Source organism: Salmo trutta, chromosome 9 (assembly GCF_901001165.1).
Source record: "Salmo trutta chromosome 9, fSalTru1.1, whole genome shotgun sequence".
NCBI lineage: Eukaryota > Metazoa > Chordata > Actinopteri > Salmoniformes > Salmonidae > Salmo > Salmo trutta.
The window spans coordinates 42,659,378-42,681,310 of NC_042965.1; the positions used below are offsets into that span (position 1 = coordinate 42,659,378).

The 21,933-nt window shown below is 44.3% G+C and overlaps 1 protein-coding gene across 1 annotated transcript in view; it reads left to right on the forward strand.

Annotated features, from left to right (window-relative positions):
- The window catches only part of LOC115200604 (anthrax toxin receptor 2-like), a 115,161-nt gene that overhangs the window by 4,165 nt on the left and 89,063 nt on the right, over nucleotides 1-21,933 (forward strand). The window contains exons 2-8 of the mRNA XM_029763781.1: nucleotides 2,049-2,120; nucleotides 8,526-8,597; nucleotides 8,852-8,933; nucleotides 10,025-10,129; nucleotides 10,465-10,614; nucleotides 17,371-17,431; nucleotides 19,061-19,156. Of these exons, the coding sequence (XP_029619641.1) occupies nucleotides 2,049-2,120; nucleotides 8,526-8,597; nucleotides 8,852-8,933; nucleotides 10,025-10,129; nucleotides 10,465-10,614; nucleotides 17,371-17,431; nucleotides 19,061-19,156 (638 nt within the window). The remainder of the gene's footprint in view (nucleotides 1-2,048; nucleotides 2,121-8,525; nucleotides 8,598-8,851; nucleotides 8,934-10,024; nucleotides 10,130-10,464; nucleotides 10,615-17,370; nucleotides 17,432-19,060; nucleotides 19,157-21,933) is intronic.

Below are 21,933 nucleotides of genomic sequence, written 5' to 3' on the forward strand. Positions count from 1 at the left end.
TTTCACATTCGTAGTTTGTTTATTGTTTTGTGTAGAAGTTTCACTGAAGTAAAGATGTGGAACCCAACACACGCTGCGCCTTGGTCCGTCAATTTCCACGAGCGTGACAGAATATCCCACCACACAAGGACCAAGCAGCATGTTCATGAGGTGAAGGAGTTTTGGACATGGGAGGAGATCATGGGAGGACATGAGACCCTTCCTTGGCGGGAGTCGCAGAGGACGCGGGAAGGACAGAGACGACGCCGGGGACCGCGGCCACAGAAACCCCAAGATATTTTTTTTGGGGGGGGGCACGAGGGGTGGTCGACTGAGCAGCGGGGAGTGCCAGAGCCCGCCTGGGAGTCGATGGAACAGTATGAGGAAGGATACCGGAGAGAGGGGTTAGCCTAGGAGTATGCGGCAACGCAGGTGTTTGGAGGAGCGTGTCATCAGTCCGATGAAACCTGTGCCGGCTTCACGCATCTGGCCTCCAGTGCGCCTCCCTAGTCCGGTACGTCCTGTGCCAGATCCCCATACTCGTCCTAACGAGCCAGAGACCGTCAGGGAGGCAATGGAGAAGTTGGGAGAGAGCGAGATGAGAGAGATGTTGGTCAAGTGTGTTCTGCGCAACATTAGACGTGAAGATCCTGTCTGCAGTCTGGTGCATCATGGGACAGCTCTCCACACCCTTCCGGAAGTGCATGTTACCAGTCCGGTGACACCTGTGCCGGCTCCACGCATCAGGCCTCCAGGCACGGCGTCCAGTCCCGCTCCAAAGCCAGAGCCTTCCTCTGCGCCGGTGCCCAGTCCAGGCATGGCGTCCAGTCCCACTCGAAAGCCGGGGCCCTCGTCTGCGCTGATGCCCAGTCTGGGCACGGCGTTCTACCCGGCTCTGGGTGGGGGCAAAGACCCGCACCGGAGCCGCCACCGACACTAGTCACCCCCCCTACCCTCCCCAGTTGGTTTCAGGTTTTGCGGCCGGAGTCCACACCTTTGGGGGGGGGGGGGGGGGGGGTACTGTCACGCCCTGAAACCCCGAGGGCTCTCTATGGTGTTTGGGCGCGATAATTCTCTCTCTCTCATATATATATATATATATATATCCATTGCGTGACAATTTATGGATGTAGCAACTACAGATTGTCCCTTTAAGTCTCATCAAAAGTGTGTGAGTTTGAACATGTGTCCATTAGGCCGATGGATTTAGTTTTTATCAGCATGAATTATATTGAGCAATAAAAGCCCCACTTTTATTCCGTAGGCTTGGATCTGCATTATGCAGCTGTTGTAGAGCGCATTTTTCACTGTCTGTCCACTGGTTTCAAAAACAATGATTGATAGACAGCTTAAACTTCTTGAATTCAACCATTATTGGGTTAAAATACACATTTAGATTTGAGAACAGCCGTCCACAACAACCACAATCCGTAAGGCGCAAATAACTAAATGAGAGAGAAGCAGTGTGATTCACATCAATGTGCTATATAAATATTAATTAATAAGTGATATCTGTATCGAGATGATTACACCGCTGCTGTCATCCTTACCTGCAAGCATTTATTCAAGTTGAAGAATATTTGGATGCCGACAGCAGTCGCACCACTGGAAGACATAGCTTGGATTATAGCCTACAAAAGCCTATTCTACATGCTTTGTAAGTAGGAAAACCTGCAACATCGGCAGTGTATCGAATACTTGTTCTCCCCACTGTATATACAATCTTAAATCATTGGTCTAGAACACATGCAGCTGACTCATGTTATGCTCAGTCAGCAGCACACTTCAATGTTAAAGCTATGTTTTGATGCACTGCAGAAGGCTCTCTCTTTGTGTTATCAGTACAGTAACCAGAACGATCCCCATCACTGTAGTCAGCAAATCAGCTGTTGGTCTACATATAGTCATGTGTGACTCAGTTGGAAAGCTAACAACACCAGGGTCGTGGGGTTTGATTCCTGCTGGGCTCACGTCTTTTCACCCATCACAGACTGTAGCCTACTGTAAATCGTTTTGGTTAAATGGTATATATTCTACTGTATGTATTAACTGTGTTTTCTCTGTTGCAGGTCGGGAAGTGTTTCTAACGACTGGGGTGAAATTTATGCCTTCGTGAAGAACCTTACAGACCGATTTGTGAGGTGAGCATTGTTTTTTTCCTCAAACATGGTACATGTATGTTATACAAATTTAACCTTAGTCTGGGAAAAGGGACAACGCTGGACCGTAGTTTGGATGTATGTTTGTTAAAATGGAACCTGAGGCCCTTGGACACGTTTTGTTTTACAATATAAAACAGTGGATATTATTATAACTGACTTTTGTCCAGCTAAAACACAAAATAAATTCATCCCAGTCCATTAAACCGATATAGCCTTGTACATTTACCAACTATCATAGTAGACACAACGTTCAACCTGTGTGGAATGAATACAAGCAGGACAACAGGATCAGGCAACCAAATTGAATTGTAGGCAGAGGACATTTTACATTTTACATTTTAGTCATTTAGCAGACGCTCTTATCCAGAGCGACTTACAGTAGTGAATACATACATTTCATACATCTTTTCTTTTCGTACTGGCCCCCCGTGGGAATCGAACCCACAACCCTGGCGTTGCAAACACCATGCTCTACCAACTGAGCCACACTACTGCAGTAGTGTGAACGGAACCGGAACCGGTTTAAATACATGACTGAAAGTATGGAGGTAGTTCTGTGCCTATATATATTTTTTTAAATTAAATAAATCCTCTGCTTTCTTAATATATCTTCTAGACAGTGGTGTAAAAACTACCCAGTTTTCATACTTGAGTAAAAGTAAAGATACTTTAATAGAAAATGAAGTAAAAGTAAAAGTTGAAAGTCACCCAGTAAAATACTACTTGAGTAAAAATCTAAAAATATTTGGTTTTAAATATACTTTTAAGTATCAAAAGTAGATGTAATTGTTAAAATATACAAAAGTATAAATCATTTAAAATTGCTTATATTAAGCAAACCAGTGAGTTTATTAACATTCTTCATCAAGAAAATTGGCAAAATGTCATTATTGACAATGAGAGGTGTGAATGTTGTTCACTTGTCAAATAGCATTAAAAATAGTTTTCCATACTGTATTTTGCCGATTCTTTTTGCAACGCAAATATTGAATCACGACTGAGATAAACTGGTTCAATTTCGGTCCCGAGGCAAAACCAGCTGAGAACCACTGGGCTAGACTATGCAGCTGCTGTTGTTAGTAGTTTACAGTTGATCAGACTGAAATATAGTCTTGTTTCCATGCAGTCCAGCATGTCAGATCTCTACTGTTTAGGTGTATAGGCTGCTACATTTATGTAGATTGTTTTAGATTGTGTCTGTCGGGAGTGAATAAATCCCAGAGGAAAGGGGAGAGCGCCTTGAGCTTTGTGTGTTGTGCCCGGGCCCGCACAACCTGCGATTTCTGTGAATCTGATTGGTCAAGAGATGCACAGAGCCTGCAGCAGCACTCGGATGTGAAGGACAGAGAAATGGTGCGAGTTCACAAAATCATGAGGCAAATCGTAAAAAAAAAAAAAAAAACGGTACTTTGCCACTCTTTTTAACGCTTTGCGTCGATATATTTCGCTGAACTAAATCAAAAGTCATATGACGCGACACCTGATTGAAAAGTGCTGTGGCAGACGCCACCTAGCCACACGTTTTCCGGTGGCCCTGATTGCAGGGTGATTTTTTTAATTTTTTTATTGCGTAACAACGCCGATTGACTAAATGTTATGTGCCAGTCCAGACGGTATCGACCCAGCCAAACATAAATGAAGAAACGGTTTGTTGAAGAAAATAGCAAATGGGCCAGGTGTGAGTGGGTGGCAGCGAGGATCAGTCTTCTGGGCTGTGAGAATGACCATTTGTAACCGGGGTGGACCAGATCCACACATAGATATCTATCCCTCCTCCCGATCGCAGAATGGGCCAGAAGACCTGGGTTCGGGTAGTATTTGACATGTTTCAAATATTTTCAGCGTTTGCTCTAGCCTGCCTAGTGCGCCAGATGGGCGGATGCTTACAGATTTGGGACTATTCTATTGGTTCATTAAGTCAGGCAAGCTTAGTCAAGCACAGATAAAGCATTTTTTAAATGAATGAAAGGATTTCAAATAGTATTTGAACCCAGGCGGTGTGCACGGAATGGGCCAGGGAGAGGCAGGGAGACAGGGAATGTACAGTAAGGCAAAAGAACACTGAGAGGCGAGGACAATCTGCTATACAATGCTCCTTTACCAGGAACACTTCTGTTCTGCCATGTGGAGCATGCAGACTGGAAAGATTTCTCTCTTCTTTTTTTTTCCCTTTCTCCGGATTTCTCCCAGTCTGGCATTGCAAGCAAGCTCTTGATTTATTCAGTGTTGGTTGGAAGAGAAAACTGGAGAAGGTTTTAATTGAAATGACAGGCTTATATTTCAGCCTAGCCTGAGATGTTAGTCTAGATATATAAGATCAATAATGTCTGTATAGTTCAGATGTGATTCTAGCCAATCCATCACCTCTCTAAAGTTAAAACTGATACAAATTGTTTGACATTTCTCAGTTACGACTAGAATACATTCTCAATGTCCTCAAACAAGCTACCCAGTCATGTTCCAAAAATACTTCTTCAGAAAGTATGCGATCTATATGGCTGCTGTATTTCCTTGCCAGATATGGCCGTGTGGCGTAAAGATGCTGTGGGGGAGGATTTGCTGAGACTGGCTGAGACTGGCTGCGACTGGCTGCGACTAGCTGAGACTAGCTGAGAGTAGCTGAGAGTAGCTGAGAGTAGCTGAGAGTAGCTGAGACTGCCTGAGACTGGCTGAGACTGGCTGAGACTGGCTGAGACTGGCTGAGACTGGCTGAGACTGGCTGAGACTGGCTGCGACTGGCTGCGACTGGCTGCGACTGGCTGCGACTGGTTGTGACTGGCTGCGACTGGCTGTGACTGGTTGGGACTGGCTGCGAATGGTTGGGACTGGCTGCGACTGGTTGGGACTGGCTGAGACTGGCTGTGACTGGCTGCGACTGGCTGTGACTGGCTGCGACTGGCTGCGACTGGCTGGGACTGGCTGCGACTGGCTGCGACTGGCTGCGACTGGTTGGGACTGGTTGGGACTGGTTGGGACTAGTTGAGACAAGTTGACATTAGCTGAGACTAGTTGAGACTGGTTGAGACTAGCTCAGACTAGCTGAGAATAGTTGGGACTAGTTGAGACTAGCTCAGACTAGTTTACACGAGCTGAGATTAGCTGAGTAGCTGAGAGTAGTTGTGTGTGTGTGTAGTGATGTATCATTGCCATGACAACCTGTTTCCTGTCTGTTATCACTTTCTCCTTCTACAGGAGAACAGCATATCCTCCCTTAAGTCACATACTCGAAATAGGTGATACAAACTAGTATATTGGTATGTTTTATACCATGTAACGTTTGTCGGTATGTTTTCTTTTCGTCACACTATACATCTGAACTAATGTCTTTACACTTATATGCTGACTAGACCGCTCGCGTGCATGTTTATTTTGTCCATCCACACCAGACACGATCAGGACACGCAGGTTGAAATATCAAAACAAACTCTGAACCAACTATATTAATTTAGGGACAGGTCAAAAAGCAACCATTTATGGCAATTTAGCTAGCTTGTTGTTGCTAGCTAATTTGTCCTATTTAGTTAGCTTGCAGTTGCTAGCTAATTTGTCCTATTTAGCTAGCTTGCAGTTGCTAGCTAATTTGTCCTGGGATATAAACATTGGGTTGTTATTTTACCTGAAATGCACAAGGTCCTCTGACAATCCACAGATAAAAGGGGTAAACCGAGTTTGTTTCTAGTAGTAATCTCTCCTCCGCCACGCTTCTTCTTTGGACTTTATATGTCGGTTGGAAACCAACTTTAAGGTGCATTACCACCACCAACTGGACTGGAGTGTGGACCTCAGTTCATCTTTCAATCACCCACGTGGGTATATGCTCCTAAAAACCCATGAGGAGATGGTAGAGGCAGGACTTGCAGCGCATCAAGCATCACAAATAAAACCAAGTTCTATTTTAGAGCCTGGCTACACAGACTCTCGTTGACACACGCGATCGCTGTTGCTGCAATGATTGAATAACATGTATGTGTACATTTATTTTGCAACGCACGCAACGTGAGCGGTGTGGTCAGCATGTTAGACAGCCTATTTAATAACTATCTCATGCTGTTTTTCTCATGTCAGTGAGACCTTGAGTTGTATTACTGTGCAGTCTCAAAGGAAAAAGGATGTGTAGTATTTCATTTTAGTGTAGAAAGTATACAACACTAAAAGCTACTATTGATATACAGTTCCAGTCATAAGTTTGGACACACCTAGTCATTCAAGGGTTTTTCTTTATTTTTACTATTTTCTACGTTCTCTCCACCAGCTTCACCTGGAACGCTTTTCCAACAGTCTTGAAAGGGTTCCCACATATGCTGAGCACTTGTTGGCTGCTTTTCCTTCACTCTGCGGTCCAACTCATACCAAACCATCTCAATTGGGTTGAGGTCAGATGATTGTGGAGGCCAGGTCATCTGATTTAGGACTCCATCACTCTCCATGGTCAAATAGCCCTTACACAGCCTAGAGGTGTGTTGGGTCATTGTCCTGTTGAAAAACAAATGATAGTCCCAATAAGCGCAAACCAGATGGGATGGCGTATCGCTGCAGAATGCTGTGGTAGCAATGCTGGTTAAGTGTGCCTTGAATTCTAAATAAATCACAGACAGTGTCACCAGCAAAGCACCCCTGCACCATTACACCTCCTCCTCCTTGCTTCACGGTGGGAACCACACATGCGGAGATCATCCGTTTACCTACTCTCCATCTCACAAAGACACAGCGTATGGAACCAAAAATCTCAAATAGGGACTCATCTGACCAAAGGACAGATTTCCACCGCTCTAATATCCATTGTTCGTGTTTCTTGGCTCAAGGAAGTCTCTTCTTCTTGTTGGTGTCCTTTAGTAGTGGTTTCTTTGCAGCAATTTGACCATGAAGAACCGATTCACACAGTCTCCTCTGAACAGTTGATGTTGAGATAAGTCTGTTACTTGAACTCAGTGAAGTATTTATTTGGGCTGCAATTTCTGAGGCTTGTAACTCTAATGAACTTATCCTCTGCAGCAGAGGTAACTCTGTTGCAGTCCTCATGAGAGCCAGTTTCATCATAGCACTTGATGGTTTTTGCGACTGCACTTAAAGAAACTTTAAAAGTTCTTAAAATGTTCCGTATTGACTGACCTTCATGTCTTAAAGTAATGATGGACTGTCGTTTCTCTTTGCTTATTTGAGCTGTTCTGATTGGTTCAAACACATTAAGAAGGGAAGAATTTCCACAAATTAACTTTTAAGCAGGCACACCTGTTAATTGAAATGCATTCCAGGTGACTACCTCATGAAGCTAGTTGAGAGAATGCCAAGAGTGTGCAAAGCTGTCATCAAGGCAAAGGATGGCTACTTTGAAGAATCTCAAATATAAAATATATTTTGATTTGTTTAACACTTGTTTGGTTACTATATGATTCTATTTGTTTATTTCATATTTTAAAGGGTCTTCACTATTATTCTACAATGTAGAACATAGTAAAAATAAAGAAAAACCCTTGAATGAGTAGGTGAGTCCAAACTTTTGACTGGTACTGTACACTGACCTGAAATACACTGACCTGAAATACACTGACTACCAAACATTAAGAACACCTTTGAATATTGAGTTGCTCCCCCCCTTTTTGCCCTCAGAACTGCCTCGATTCGTTGAGGCATGGATTCTACAAGGTGTCGAAAGCGTTCCACACGGATCCCGGCCCATGTTGACTCCATTGTTTCCCACAGTTGTGTCAAGTTGGCTGGATGTCTTTTGGCTGGTGGACCATTCTTGATACACATGGGAAACTGTTGAGCGTGAAAAACCCAGCATCATTGCAGTTATTGACACATACCGGTGCACCTGGCACCTACTATCATACCACGTTCAAAGGCACTTAAATCTTTTGTCTTGCCCATTCACCCTCTGAATGGCACACATACACAATCCACGTCTCAATTGTCTCTCTGTTCAAAATGTTGTATCAAGACTGCCCAAATGTGCCTAATTGATTTATTAATAACTTTTCAAGTTCATAACTGTGCACTCTCCTTAAACAATAGCATGGTATTATTTCACTGTAATAGCTACTGTAAATTGGACAGTGCAGTTCGATTAACAAGAATTTAAGCTTTCTGCCAATATCAGATATGTCTATGTCCTGGGAAAATGTTCTTGTTACTTACAACCTCATGCTAATCGCATTAGCCTACATTAGCTCAACCGTCCCGTGGGTGGGACACCGATCTGTAGAGATCCTTAGGAGGTTTTTAACCTGTCTCCTCCCCGTCATCTAAACTGATTTGAGTGGATTTAACAAGTGACATCAATAAGGGATCGTAGCTTTCACCAGGATTTACCTGGTCAGTCTATGTCATTGAAAGAGCAGGTGTTCTTAATGTTTTGTCCACTACTGTTTTGTTTCATTCCAGCCCCAGCATGAGGGTTTCCTTTATAGTGTTCTCATCTTCAGCCAAAGTGATGTTACCTCTCACTGGAGACAGGTATTATATTCCTCCTATTGATAATGACATGCAATACACTTTGTAGTATCACATTATAAAGGATCATAGTACATGTTATTGCTATAACAAGTACTAAAGCATTAGTGTATTCCTGGCGGTTTTAAAACTGACTCATTTTATTTGAAGTTTAGTCATGACAGTCCCCAATGGCTATTTATATATGTATCCAATTGTAAACACACCCACCGTACCGGAACATGTTGGATAGTGAATTGATGTCTTTCTGTTTGAAGATATGAAATCCAGGAAGGCCTGGAGAGACTGAGAGAGGTGAAGCCAGCAGGGGAAACCTACATGCATGAAGGAATTAAAGAGGTGCAGTATGGGTAACACCTACACTGGATAGTCTCCAATAGATGCTTTATAGATGTTACACTAAATATCCACTATCCCTTACCCTAAATCTACTCTAAACCTAACCCTAAACCTACTGTAAACCTAACCCTAAACCTACTCTAAACCTAACCCTAAACCTACTCTAAACCTAACACTAAACCTACTCTAAACCTAAACATAACTATCCACTATCCCTTACCCTAAACCTACTCTAAACCTAACCCTAAACCTACTCTAAACCTAACCCTAAACCTACTCTAAACCCAACCATAAACCTACTCTAAACCTAACCCTAAACCAACTCTAAACCTACTCTAAATCCCTATATAGTGCACTACTTTAGACCAGAGCGAATGGAGATACCCAGTCAGTTACACTACTGAATCAGAGTGGTGCTGGGGACTTCCTTAATCGACGTCCGCGTTATCAGCGCCCGGGGAACAGTTGTTGTTGGGGATTAACTGCCTTGATCAAGGGCAGAATGGCAGATTTTTCTACCTTGGCCCCTGGGGGATTCAAACCAGTGACCTTTCGGTTGCTGGCCCAACACTCTTAACCGCTATAAAGTGCAGTATAAAGGGAATATTAAACGGTTAGGTCTGAATTTGTATTCTGCTGACATACTGTACAGGGTTGGGGTCAATTCCATTTCAATTATAGTCAATTGATTCAGGAAATGAACTTAAAATCCAAGTTCAATTTTCCTTTATTTATTTAACTAGGCAAGTCAGTTAAGAACAAATTCTTATTTACATTGACGGCCTAGGAACAGTGGGTTAACTGCCTTGTTCAGGGGCAAAACGACAGATTTTTACATTGTCAGCTCAGGAATTCGTTCTAGCAACCTTTCGGGTTATTGGCCCAAAGCTCTAACCACTAGGCTACCTGCCACCCCTTTGAAAGCATGGACCATTGAGGAAAACTGAAATCAGAGTTGGAATTTCTGTTTACTTCCTGGCTAAATTGACTGAATTGAAATTAAATTGACCCCATCCCTGTACAGTTTGTTCTTATTCATTCATAATCACATATCTCTGTTTAATTAATACCTCTTGTGTTTGAACCAAAAGGCAAATTATCAAATCAAAGCCCAAACCACCAAGTCCTCCAGCATCATCATAGCTCTGACTGACGGAAAGCTAGAGGTCTTCATACACCAGTTAACAGTCGAAGAGGTGAGCTTGATTTTATTTAAAAAAAACTACCTTTACATTTTCACGTTTGTTAGTTCAAGATTATTTTTTTTCCCCAGACACACCGATTAAGCGCCAATCGTAATTCTAATGGAATCCAGAGAGAACAAAACCCTGTCCTCAAACATTTACATTGTGTATTTAGTCATCATAATCGTTGGACTAAAAAACAATTCTCAATGGAAAATGTTAATTTAAATGCTTTTTGAGTCCGACTCAACATAATCTGGATTCGAGAAACTGGCCATAAATATCCAATGCAGAGTGTTACTTATTGCTTTAAAGTTAAAATGATTTCGTATTTTTCTCTAATGCAGGCCAACATTGCGAGGACCTATGGTGCTCGAGTGTACTGCGTTGGTATCAAGGACTTTGACGAGCAACAGCTAGCAGAGGTGGCTGACACCAAAGATCAAGTGTTCCCTGTCAAAGATGGCTTCCATGCACTCAAAGGCATCGTCAATTCCGTAAGTTTGTATTGTTTTGTTTATTTCTTTGTTCATTTATTCACTAGAAATGTACAATAAGGGTTCTTGATTCAAAGTAAATTATTTTAGAGTTATTTGGTAACCTTTTTATGGAAGTTGCTTTTGCTTGACGAGACAGACGTTCATATTGAGGTGCATGGAAAGAGCCCGTGGAAATAAGTGGTTGTTTCCTCCAACATGGTCGTGTTTCCTCAGTGCTGTGTCTGTTTCCTCAGTGCTGTGTCTGTTTCCTCCAACATGGTCGTGTCTCCTCAGTGCTGTGTCTGTTTCCTCCAACATGGTCGTGTCTCCCCAGTGCTGTGTCTGTTTCCTCAGTGCTGTGTCTGTTTCCTCCAACATGGTCTTGTTTCCTCAGTGCTGTGTCTGTTTCCTCCAACATGGTCGTGTCTCCTCAGTGCTGTGTCTGTTTCCTCCAACATGGTCGTGTCTCCTCAGTGCTGTGTCTGTTTCCTCCAACATGGTCGTGTCTCCTCAGTGCTGTGTCTGTTTCCTCCAACATGGTCGTGTCTCCTCAGTGCTGTGTCTGTTTCCTCCAACATGGTCGTGTCTCCCCAGTGCTGTGTCTGTTTCCTCCAACATGGTCGTGTCTCCCCAGTGCTGTGTCTGTTTCCTCCAACATGGTCGTGTCTCCTCAGTGCTGGGTCTGTTTCCTCCAACATGGTCGTGTCTCCTCAGTGCTGGGTCTGTTTCCTCCAACATGGTCGTGTCTCCTCAGTGCTGGATCTGTTTCCTCCAACATGGTCGTGTCTCCTCAGTGCTGTGTCTGTTTCCTCCAACATGGTCGTGTCTCCTCAGTGCTGTGTCTGTTTCCTCCAACATGGTCGTGTCTCCTCAGTGCTGTGTCTGTTTCCTCCAACATGGTCGTGTCTCCCCAGTGCTGTGTCTGTTTCCTCCAACATGGTCGTGTCTCCCCAGTGCTGTGTCTGTTTCCTCCAACATGGTCGTGTCTCCTCAGTGCTGGGTCTGTTTCCTCCAACATGGTCGTGTCTCCTCAGTGCTGTGTCTGTTTCCTCCAACATGGTCGTGTCTCCCCAGTGCTGTGTCTGTTTCCTCCAACATGGTCGTGTTTCCTCAGTGCTGTGTCTGTTTCCTCCAACATGGTCGTGTCTCCTCAGTGCTGTGTCTGTTTCCTCCAACATGGTCGTGTCTCCTCAGTGCTGTGTCTGTTTCCTCCAACATGGTCGTGTCTCCCCAGTGCTGTATCTGTTTCCTCCAACATGGTCGTGTCTCCTCAGTGCTGTGTCTGTTTTCTCCAACATGGTCGTGTTTCCTCAGTGCTGTGTCTGTTTCCACCAACATGGTCGTGTTTCCTCAGTGCTGTGTCTGTTTCCTCAGTGCTGTGTCTGTTTCCTCCAACATGGTCGTGTTTCCTCAGTGCTGTGTCTGTTTTCTCCAACATGGTCGTGTTTCCTCAGTGCTGTCTGTTTCCACCAACATGGTCGTGTCTCCTCAGTGCTGTGTCTGTTTCCTCAGTGCTGTGTCTGTTTCCTCAGTGCTGTGTCTGTTTCCTCCAACATGGTCGTGTTTCCTCAGTGCTGTGTCTGTTTCCACCAACATGGTCGTGTCTCCTCAGTGCTGTGTCTGTTTCCTCTAACATGGTCGTGTCTCCTCAGTGCTGTGTCTGTTTCCTCTAACATGGTCGTGTTTCCTCAGTGCTGTGTCTGTTTCCTCCAACATGGTCGTGTCTCCTCAGTGCTGTAATACTGGACGCTGCTGTACTAACAGGCCTCGTTGCTCCTCACTCGGATTTCTAGGATTTGAGATCGTCTGTGTGCAGCTTTCAGCTTTCTTTCCGCGGTGACTTCATGACAAAAGTTCCAGACAAGTCAGAGCAACTTCTGATTGTTTTGTTTTCCATGAAGCGTTTTCATTAGCAAGTTACAGTTTTGAAAGCTGACTAGTAGTGACTTCACATCTTAAAATGAGGACATGAAGAACTGTACAACACTGTTAGATCAACCCAATGTTTTGATTGTTGACTAGAGTGTAATAAGAAAGTTCTTCAAATTTTGAAGTTGTATTTGTCACATGAACAAGTACATTGAAATGCCTTGGAAGCCCTTCTCTACAGCAGTATTGAATATCGAAATAGGATGACAATTTATATATAAATAAGAAATACGATAGGAAGAGAAAAAATAGAGACTGTAAGCGATATACAGGGTCTGTTATATACAGGGTCTGTTATATACAGGGTCTGTTATATACAGGGTCTGTTATATACAGGGTCTGTTATATACAGGGTCTGTTATATACAGGGTCTGTTATATACAGGGTCTGTTATATACAGGGTCTGTTATATGCAGGGTCTGTTATATACAGGGTCAGTAGCTATATACAGGGTCTGTTATATACAGGGTCTGTTATATACAGGGTCTGTTATATACAGGGTCTGTTATATACAGGGTCTGTTATATACAGGGTCAGTAGCTATATACAGGGTCAGTAGCTATATACAGGGTCAGTAGCTATATACAGGGTCAGTAGCTATATACAGGGTCTGTTATATACAGGGTCTGTTATATACAGGGTCTGTTATATACAGGGTCTGTTATATACAGGGTCTGTTATATACAGGGTCAGTAGCTGTATACAGGGTCAGTAGCTGTATACAGGGTCAGTAGCTATATACAGGGTCTGTTATATACAGGGTCTGTTATATACAGGGTCTGTTATATACATTATCAGCTACAGTTGAAGTCGGAAGTTTACATAAACCTTAGCCAAATACATTTAAACTCAGTTTTTCACAATTCCTGACATTTAATCCATGTAAAGATTCCCTGTATTAGGTCAGTTAGGATCACCACTTTATTTTAAGAATGTGAAATGTCAGAATAACAGTAGAGAGTAAATTTTGATCCATTCCTCCTGATAGAGCTGGTGTAACTGAGTCAGGTTTGTAGGCCTCCTTGCTTGCACCTGCTTTTTCAGTTCTGCCCACAAATTGTCTATAGGATTGAGGTCAGGACTTTGTGATGGCCACTCCAATACCTTGACTTGTTGTCCTTAAGCCATTTTGCCACAACTTTGGAAGTATGCTTTGGGTCATTGTCTATTTGGAAGACCCATTTGCGACCAAGCTTTAACTTCCTGACTGATGTCTTGAGATGTTGCTTCAATATATCCACATAATTGTCCTCCCTCAGGATGCCATCTATTTTGTGAAGTGCACCAAACATAACGATGGTCATTATGGCCAAACAGTTCTATTTTTGTGTCATCAGACCAGAGGACATTTCTCCAAAAAGTATGATCTTTGTCCCCATGTGCAGTTGCAAACCATAGTCTGTCTTTTTTATGGCCGTTTTGGAGCAGTGGCTTCTTTCTTGCTGAGCGGCCTTTCAGGTTATGTCGATATAGGATTAGTTTTACTGTGGATATAGATACTTTTGTACCTGTTTCCTCCATTATCTTCACAAGGTCCTTTGCTGTTGTTCTGGGATTGATTTGCACTTTTCGCACCAAAGTATGTTCATCTCTAGGAGACAGAATGCGTCTCCTTCCTGGGCGGTATGACGGCTGCGTGGTCCCATGGTGTTTATACTTGCGTACTATTGTTTGTACAGATGAACGTGGTACCTTCAGGCGTTTGTAAATAGCTCCCAAGGATGAATCAGACTTGTGAAGGTCTACAATTTTTTTTTCTGTGGTCTTGGCTGATTTCTTTAGATTTTCCCATGATGTGACTCAAATTATGTCAATTAGCCTATTAGAGTCTTCTAAAGCCATGACATCATTTTCTGGAATTTTCCAAGCTGTTTAAAGACACAGTCAACTTAGTGTATAAAACATCTGACCCACTGGAATTGTGATACAGTGAATTATAAGTGAAATAATCCGTAAACAATTGTTGGAAAAATTACTTGTGTCATGCACAAAGTAGATGTCCTAACCGACTTGCCAAATCTATAGTTTGATAACAATACATTTGTGGAGTGGTTGAAAAACGAGTTTTAATTAATGACTCCAACCTAAGTGTATGTAAACTTTTGACTTCAACTGTATGCAGTGCATTTGGAAAGTGTTCAGACCCCTTGACTTTTTCCACATTTTGTTACGTTAAAGCCTTATTCTAAAATTGATAACATCATTTTTTCCCCTCATCAATCTACACACAGTACCCCATAATGACATCACAATACCCCATAATGACATCACAGTACCCCATAATGACAAAAGAATACAGAAATCCCTTATTAACATAAGTATTCAGACCCTTTTCTATGAGACTCGAAATTGAGCTCAGGTGCATCCAGTTTCCATGAATCATCCTTGAGATATATACATGTAAACGGGGCTGAATACTTATGGTAGTATAATAGTGGTAATAAATACATTCAAACAGGAGTACTAGTGACCAGGAACAGGATAAATAGATAGATACTAATGGTAATCAATGAACAGCAGTGTAATGGAGTGAACCATCTCATCAATAATCATGACAATGCAAAGACCATCAATAACCTACAGAACTTGAGGCAGACGCATGCAGTATTAAGCCATGAAGCGCCTTGATTGGCCAGTGAGTGACCAAGCCCTCGTCGAAACCTACAACTTGTTTATTCATCAAAAAACTCCATCCTCTTTCACGCCACCGCCAGCTATTGCGCTCATAATAACCGCTGTGAAAAATAGCGAAGCATATTTGTGGACGCACCCCGCTGGACATATAGAGCTAGCGCCAGCGATAAGATTCACCGTTAAGTTAGTTTGGTCCATATACAACATGCTTACAGTAATCATATGATGTGACTCTGATGACTGATGGGCTCTACACATCTCAACCTATATTCACTTAAAGGTACGATCTGGAAATCTGTACAATGGTCTTTTTTTAATTCATGATGACTGACTGCCAGCCCGTATATCTAGAGGACTGTGTGAATGTACCAGGGGTTTATACCCCCCCCATCCTTTATCTGTATAACAAATTCAGGTGGCGGGGCCGCCATATTTCAGAAATATCAAAATCCCAGATTGTAGCTTTAAAGGTTCCAAATCAGACTGTCATATTTAATACGGCCCTAGTAACTGCTCTCTCCACTTCAGATTGAAGTTTCCGTGGCGACGTCCATGAGGGGTCCAAGTGCCATATATTTGCCGTTTAATATGCTCCTTTTTTTACCGATTGTGTACCGGTGGATTTGCATAGTTTGTCCTTTGTTGATTTATTGGCGTAGTAGGAGATAATGTGCTGGTATGACAGTCGGCTCACATAGAAGGCCTTTTTATATGATAATGTCGCCTCAGGGTTTTTAATAGAACGGAGGAATGTAATGGTCTGGTATAATTTACCCATAAAGGTTTACATTGCTCCCTCATCTCTCTCTCTCCCCTTTCTCTCCAACATAGATCCCTCATCTCTCTCTGTCTCCCCCGTTCTACCCCCGCATAGCTTCCTCTCTCTCCCCCACTCATCCCCCACATAGCTCTATCTGTCTCCCCCATTCTCCCCCACATAGCTTCTTCTCTCTCCCCCATTCATCCCCCACATAGCTCTCTCTGTCTCCCCCATTCTCCCCCACATAGCGCCCTCTCTCTCCCCCAATCATCCCCCACTCATCTCCCACATATCTCTCTCTCTTTTCCTCTCTCTCCCCACATAGCTTCCCCTCCCTTCTCCTCTCTCCCCCACATAGCTTCCTTCTCCTCTCTCCCCCACATAGCTTCCCTCCCTTCTCCTCTCTCCCCCACATAGCTTCCCTCCCTTCTCCTCTCTCCCCCACATAGCTTCCCTCCCTTCTCCTCTCTCTCCCCCACATAGCTTCCCTCCCTTCTCCTCTCTCCCCCACATAGCTTCCCTCCCTTCTCCTCTCTCCCCACATAGCTTCCCTCCCTTCTCCTCTCTCCCCCACACAGTTTCCCTCCCTTCTCCTCTCTCCCCCAACATAGCTTCCCTCCCTTCTCTTCTCTCCCCCACATAGCTTCCCTCCCTTCTCCTCTCTCTCCCCCACATAGCTTCCCTCCCTTCTCCTCTCTCCCCCACACAGTTTCCCTCCCTTCTCCTCTCTCCCCCAACATAGCTTCCCTCCCTTCTCCTCTCTCCCCAACATAGCTTCCCTCCCTTCTCCTCTCTCCCCCACACAGTTTCCCTCCCTTCTCCTCTCTCCCCCAACATAGCTTCCCTCCCTTCTCTTCTCTCCCCCACATAGCTTCCCTCCCTTCTCCTCTCTCCCCCACATAGCTTCCCTCCCTTCTCCTCTCTCCCCCACACAGTTTCCCTCCCTTCTCCTCTCTCCCCCACACAGTTTCCCTCCCTTCTCCTCTCTCCCCCAACATAGCTTCCCTCCCTTCTCCTCTCTCCCCCAACATAGCTTCCCTCCCTTCTCCTCTCTCCCCCAACATAGCTTCCCTCCCTTCTCCTCTCTCCCCACATAGCTTCCCTCCCTTCTCCTCTCTCCCCCACATAGCTTCCCTCCCTTCTCCTCTCTCCCCCACATAGCTTCCCTCCCTTCTCCTCTCTCCCCCACATAGCTTCCCTCCCTTCTCCTCTCTCCCCCAACATAGCTTCCCTCCCTTCTCCTCTCTCCCCCAACATAGCTTCCCTCCCTTCTCCTCTCTCCCCGTCTAAAGCAGTCGGTTCAGCAGATCGAACAGGAGACATTTCTAAGGTGTTACAGTCTAATCTGTCCTCCACACGCCGACAGTCTGATAACAACTGTGATATATCTATTATGCATCTGAGTAATGCTGCCGTGCGTGTGTGTGGTGTGTGGTGTGTGTGTTCTGCAGATATTAAAGCAGTCCTGTACAGAGATCCTGACAGTAGAGCCGTCCAGTGTCTGCGTTAACGGTGAGTGTTGGATTGTTGTTGTGTGGGTATAGTTGTTGTTGTTGTTGTTGTGTGTGTATAGTTGTGTGTGTGTGTATAGTTGTTGTTGTCGTTGTTGCTGCTGTTGTTGTTGTTGTTGTTGTTGTGTGTGTATAGTTGTCGTTGTTGTTGTTGTGTGTGTGTGTGTTGTTGTTGTTTGTATAGTTGTTGTTGTGTGTATAGTTGTTGTTGTTGTGTGTATAGTTGTTGTTGTGTGTATAGTTGTTGTTGTTGTTGTTGTTGTGTGTATAGTTGTTGTTGTTGTCTGTATAGTTGTTGTTGTTGTTGTTGTTGTGTGTATAGTTGTTGTTGTTGTTGTGTGTATAGTTGTTGTTGTTGGTGTGTGTATAGTTGTTGTTGTTGGTGTGTGTATAGTTGTTGTTGTTGGTGTGTGTATAGTTGTTGTTGTTGGTGTGTGTGTATAGTTGTTGTTGTTGGTGTGTGTATAGTTGTTGTTGTTGTTGGTGTGTGTATAGTTGTTGTTGTTGTTGTCTGTATAGTTGTTGTTGTTGTTGTTGTGTGTATAGTTGTTGTTGTTGTGTGTATAGTTGTTGTTGTTGTTGTGTGTATAGTTGTTGTTGTTGGTGTGTGTATAGTTGTTGTTGTTGGTGTGTGTATAGTTGTTGTTGTTGGTGTGTGTATAGTTGTTGTTGTTGGGGTGTGTGTATAGTTGTTGTTGTTGGTGTGTGTATAGTTGTTGTTGTTGGTGTGTGTGTATAGTTGTTGTTGTTGTGTGTGTATAGTTGTTGTTGTTGTTGGTGTGTGTATAGTTGTTGTTGTTGTTGGTGTGTGTATAGTTGTTGTTGTTGTTGGTGTGTGTATAGTTGTTGTTGTTGTTGGTGTGTGTATAGTTGTTGTTGTGGGTATTGTTGTTGTTGTTGTTGTGTGTATAGTTGTTGTTGTGTGTATAGTTGTTGTTGTTGTGTGTATAGTTGTTGTTGTTGTGTGTATAGTTGTTGTTGTTGTGTGTATAGTTGTTGTTGTTGTTGTTGTGTGTATAGTTGTTGTTGTTGTGTGTATAGTTGTTGTTGGTGTGTGTAGAGTTGTTGTTGTTGTGTGTAGAGTTGTTGTTGTTGTGGTGTGTGTTGTTGTTGTTGTTGTGTGTGTTGTTGTTGTGTGTATAGTTGTTGATGTTGTGTGTGTGTTGTTGTTGTTGTTGTGTGTATAGTTGTTGTTGTTGTGGTGTGTGTGTGTGTGTTGTTGTTGTGTGTATAGTTGTTGTTGTTGTGTGTATAGTTGTTGTTGTGTGTATAGTTGTTCCCATCAGGCTGGAAGGAATATTCTGTTTCTGTTTGTGCACAGATTTAGGATCTAAATTTGAGCCAGTTTGCTACAGCAGGATAATATTTGTATTTATTTTACCTTTATTTAGCTACTCAGTTAAGAACAAATTCTTATTTACAATGACGGCCTACCCTCCCCTAACCCGGACGATGCTGGGCCTATTGTGCGCCGCCCTATGGTACTCCCAATCATGGCCACTCAAGGAACCCCTGTTTTGTGGATTATCATTCATGGATATTTTTATAGGTGTGTGTGTGTGTGTGTGTGTGTGTGTTATCCCAGGGCCCCTCTCCTCATTTTCTCCTGTGTCTTGTTTACCTAACACAGAGTCGTTTGACATCGTGCTGCGAGGGAACGGCTTCTCCGTGGGACGAGGCAACGACGGGGTTGTCTGTAGCTTCATAGTTGGCACGCAAACATACAGTAAGTACAGACACACATATCTTACAGTAGCCATCTTAACATGTTAAGTGAAAGACCCAACAGAATATACAAGTTTAAATGTTGTTAGGGCTATGTACCTTGGTAATTCAGTTTATTATTTTAAACATGTTGTCTGTTCTGTCAAGCAATACAGTGGCAAGAAAAATTACCTGGATTTCTGCATAAATTAGTCATCAAATTTGATCTGATCTTCATCACAACAGACAAACAGTAATAACACACAAATTATTGTATTTTTCTTGTCTATATTGAATACATCATTTAAACATTCACAGTGTAGGTTGGAAAAAGTATGTGAACCCCTAGACTAATGACTTCTCCAAAACCTAATTGGAGTCAGGAGTCAACTAACCTGGAATCCAATCAATTAGACGAGATTGGAGATGTTGGTTAGAGCTGCTTTGCCCTATAAAAAACACTCACAAAATGTGAGTTTGCTATTCACAAGAAGCATTGCCTGATGTGAACCCTGCCAACAAACAAAAGAGATCTCAGAAGACCTAAGATGAAGAATTGTTGACTTGCATAAAGCTGGAAAAGGTTACAAAAGTATCTCTAAAAGCCTTGAGACAAGGCTTAAGACAAATTGTCTATAAATGGAGAAAGTTCAGCACTGTTGCTACTCTCCCTAGGAGTGGCTGTCCTGCAAAGATGACTGCAAGAGCACAGCGCAGAATGCTCAATGAGGTTAAGAAGAGTCCTAGAGTGTCAGCTAAAGACTTACAGAAATTTCTGGAACATGCTAACATCTCTGTTGATGAGTCTATGATACGTAAAACACTAAACAAGAATGGTGTTCATGGGAGGACACCACGGAAGAAGCCACCGCTGTCCAAAAAACATCTGAAGTTTGCAAAAGTGCACCTGGACGTTGCACAGAGCTACTGGCAAAATATTCTGTGGACAGATGAAACTACAGTTGAGTTGTTTGCAAGGAACACACAGCACTATGTGTGGAGAAAAAAAGGCACAGCACACCAACATCAAAACCACATCCCCACTGTAAAGTATGGTGGAGGGAGCATCACGGTTTGGGGCTGCTTTGCTGCCTCAGGGCCTGGACAGCTTGCTATCATCGACAGAAAAAATGAATTCCCAAGTTTATCAAGACATTTTGCAGGAGAATGCTAGGCTATCTTGTAAGGCTGTCTGTCCACCAATTGAAGCTCAACAGAAGTTGGGTGATGCAACAGGACAACGACCCTAAACACAGAAGTAAATCAACAACAGATTAGCTTCAATATGCCCAGTCAGAGTCCTGAACTCAACCCGATTGAGATGCTGTGGCATGACCTCAAGAGAGCAATTCACACCAGACGTCCCAAGATTATTGCTGAACTGAAACAGTTTTGTAAAGAGGAATGGTCCAAGATTCCTCCTGACCATTGTGCAGGTCTGATCCGTAATTACAGAAAACGTTTGGTTGAGGTTATTGCTGCCAAAGGAGGGTCAACCAGTTACTAAATCTCGCTCTACCCACACTACCCCTCTACCCCTCTACCCACTCTACCCCTCTACCCACTCTACCGCTCTACCCACTCTACCCCCCTACCCCTTTCCCCATTCTAACCCTCTACCCCTCTACCCCCTCTACCACTCTACCCCTCTACCCACACTACCCCTCTACTTCTCTACCGCTCTACCCCCTCTACCCACTCTACCCCTCTACTTCTCTACCCCCTCTACTTCTCTACCCCTCTACCCCCCTCTACCCCTCTACCCCCTCTACCCCTCTACACCCTCTACCCCCTCTACCCCCTCTACCCCTCTACCCCTCTACCCCCTCTACCCCTCTACTTCTCTACCCCTTTCCCCCCTCTACCGCTCTACCCACTCTCTCCCTCTTTCCCCTTCTCTCTCCCCAGTCTCTCTCTCCCCCTCTCTTCCCAAGTCTCTCCCCCAGTCTCTCCCCCTCACTCCCCCAGTCTCTCTCCCTCTTTCTCTCCCTTTCTCTCCCCAGTCTCTCTCTCCCCCTCTCTTCCCAAGTCTCTCCCCCTCACTCCCCCAGTCTCTCTCCCTCTTTCTCTCCCTCTCTCCCTCTCTCCCCCACTCTCTACCTCACTCCCATTCTCTCCCACCCTCCCCCTCTCTCCCACTCTCTACCTATTTAATTTAATTTTTATTTATTTATTTAAGTCATTTAGCAGACGCTCTTATCCAGAGCGACTTACAAATTACCTCACTCCCATTCTCTCCCACCCTCCCCCTCTCTCTCCCACCCTCCCCCTCTCCCCCACTCTCTACCTCACTCCCATTCTCTCCCACCCTCCCCCTCTCCCCCACTCTCTACCTCACTCCCATTCTCTCCCACCCTCCCCCTCTCCCCCACTCTCTACCTCACTCCCATTCTCTCCCACCCTCTCCCCCACTCTCTACCTCACTCCCATTCTCCTCCCCCTCCCCTCCCCCCCTCTCCCCCCCCTCTCTCCCACCCTCCCCCTCTCCCCCCCTCTCTCCCTCTCCCCCCCTCTCCCCCCCCCTCCCCCTCTCCCCCCCTCTCTCCCTCTCTCTTCTCCCTCTCTCCCTCTCTCTCCCCCTCTCCCCCCCTCTCTCCCACCCTCCCCCTCTCCCCCCCTCCTCTCCCTCTCTCTACCTCACTCCCATTCTCTCCCACCCTCCCCCTCTCTCCCACCCTCCCCCTCTCTCTCCCCCTCTCTCTCCCCCTCTCTCTACCTCACTCCCATTCTCTCCCACCCTCCCCCTCTCTCCCACCCTCCCCCTCTCTCCCACCCTCCCCCTCTCTCTCCCCCTCTCTC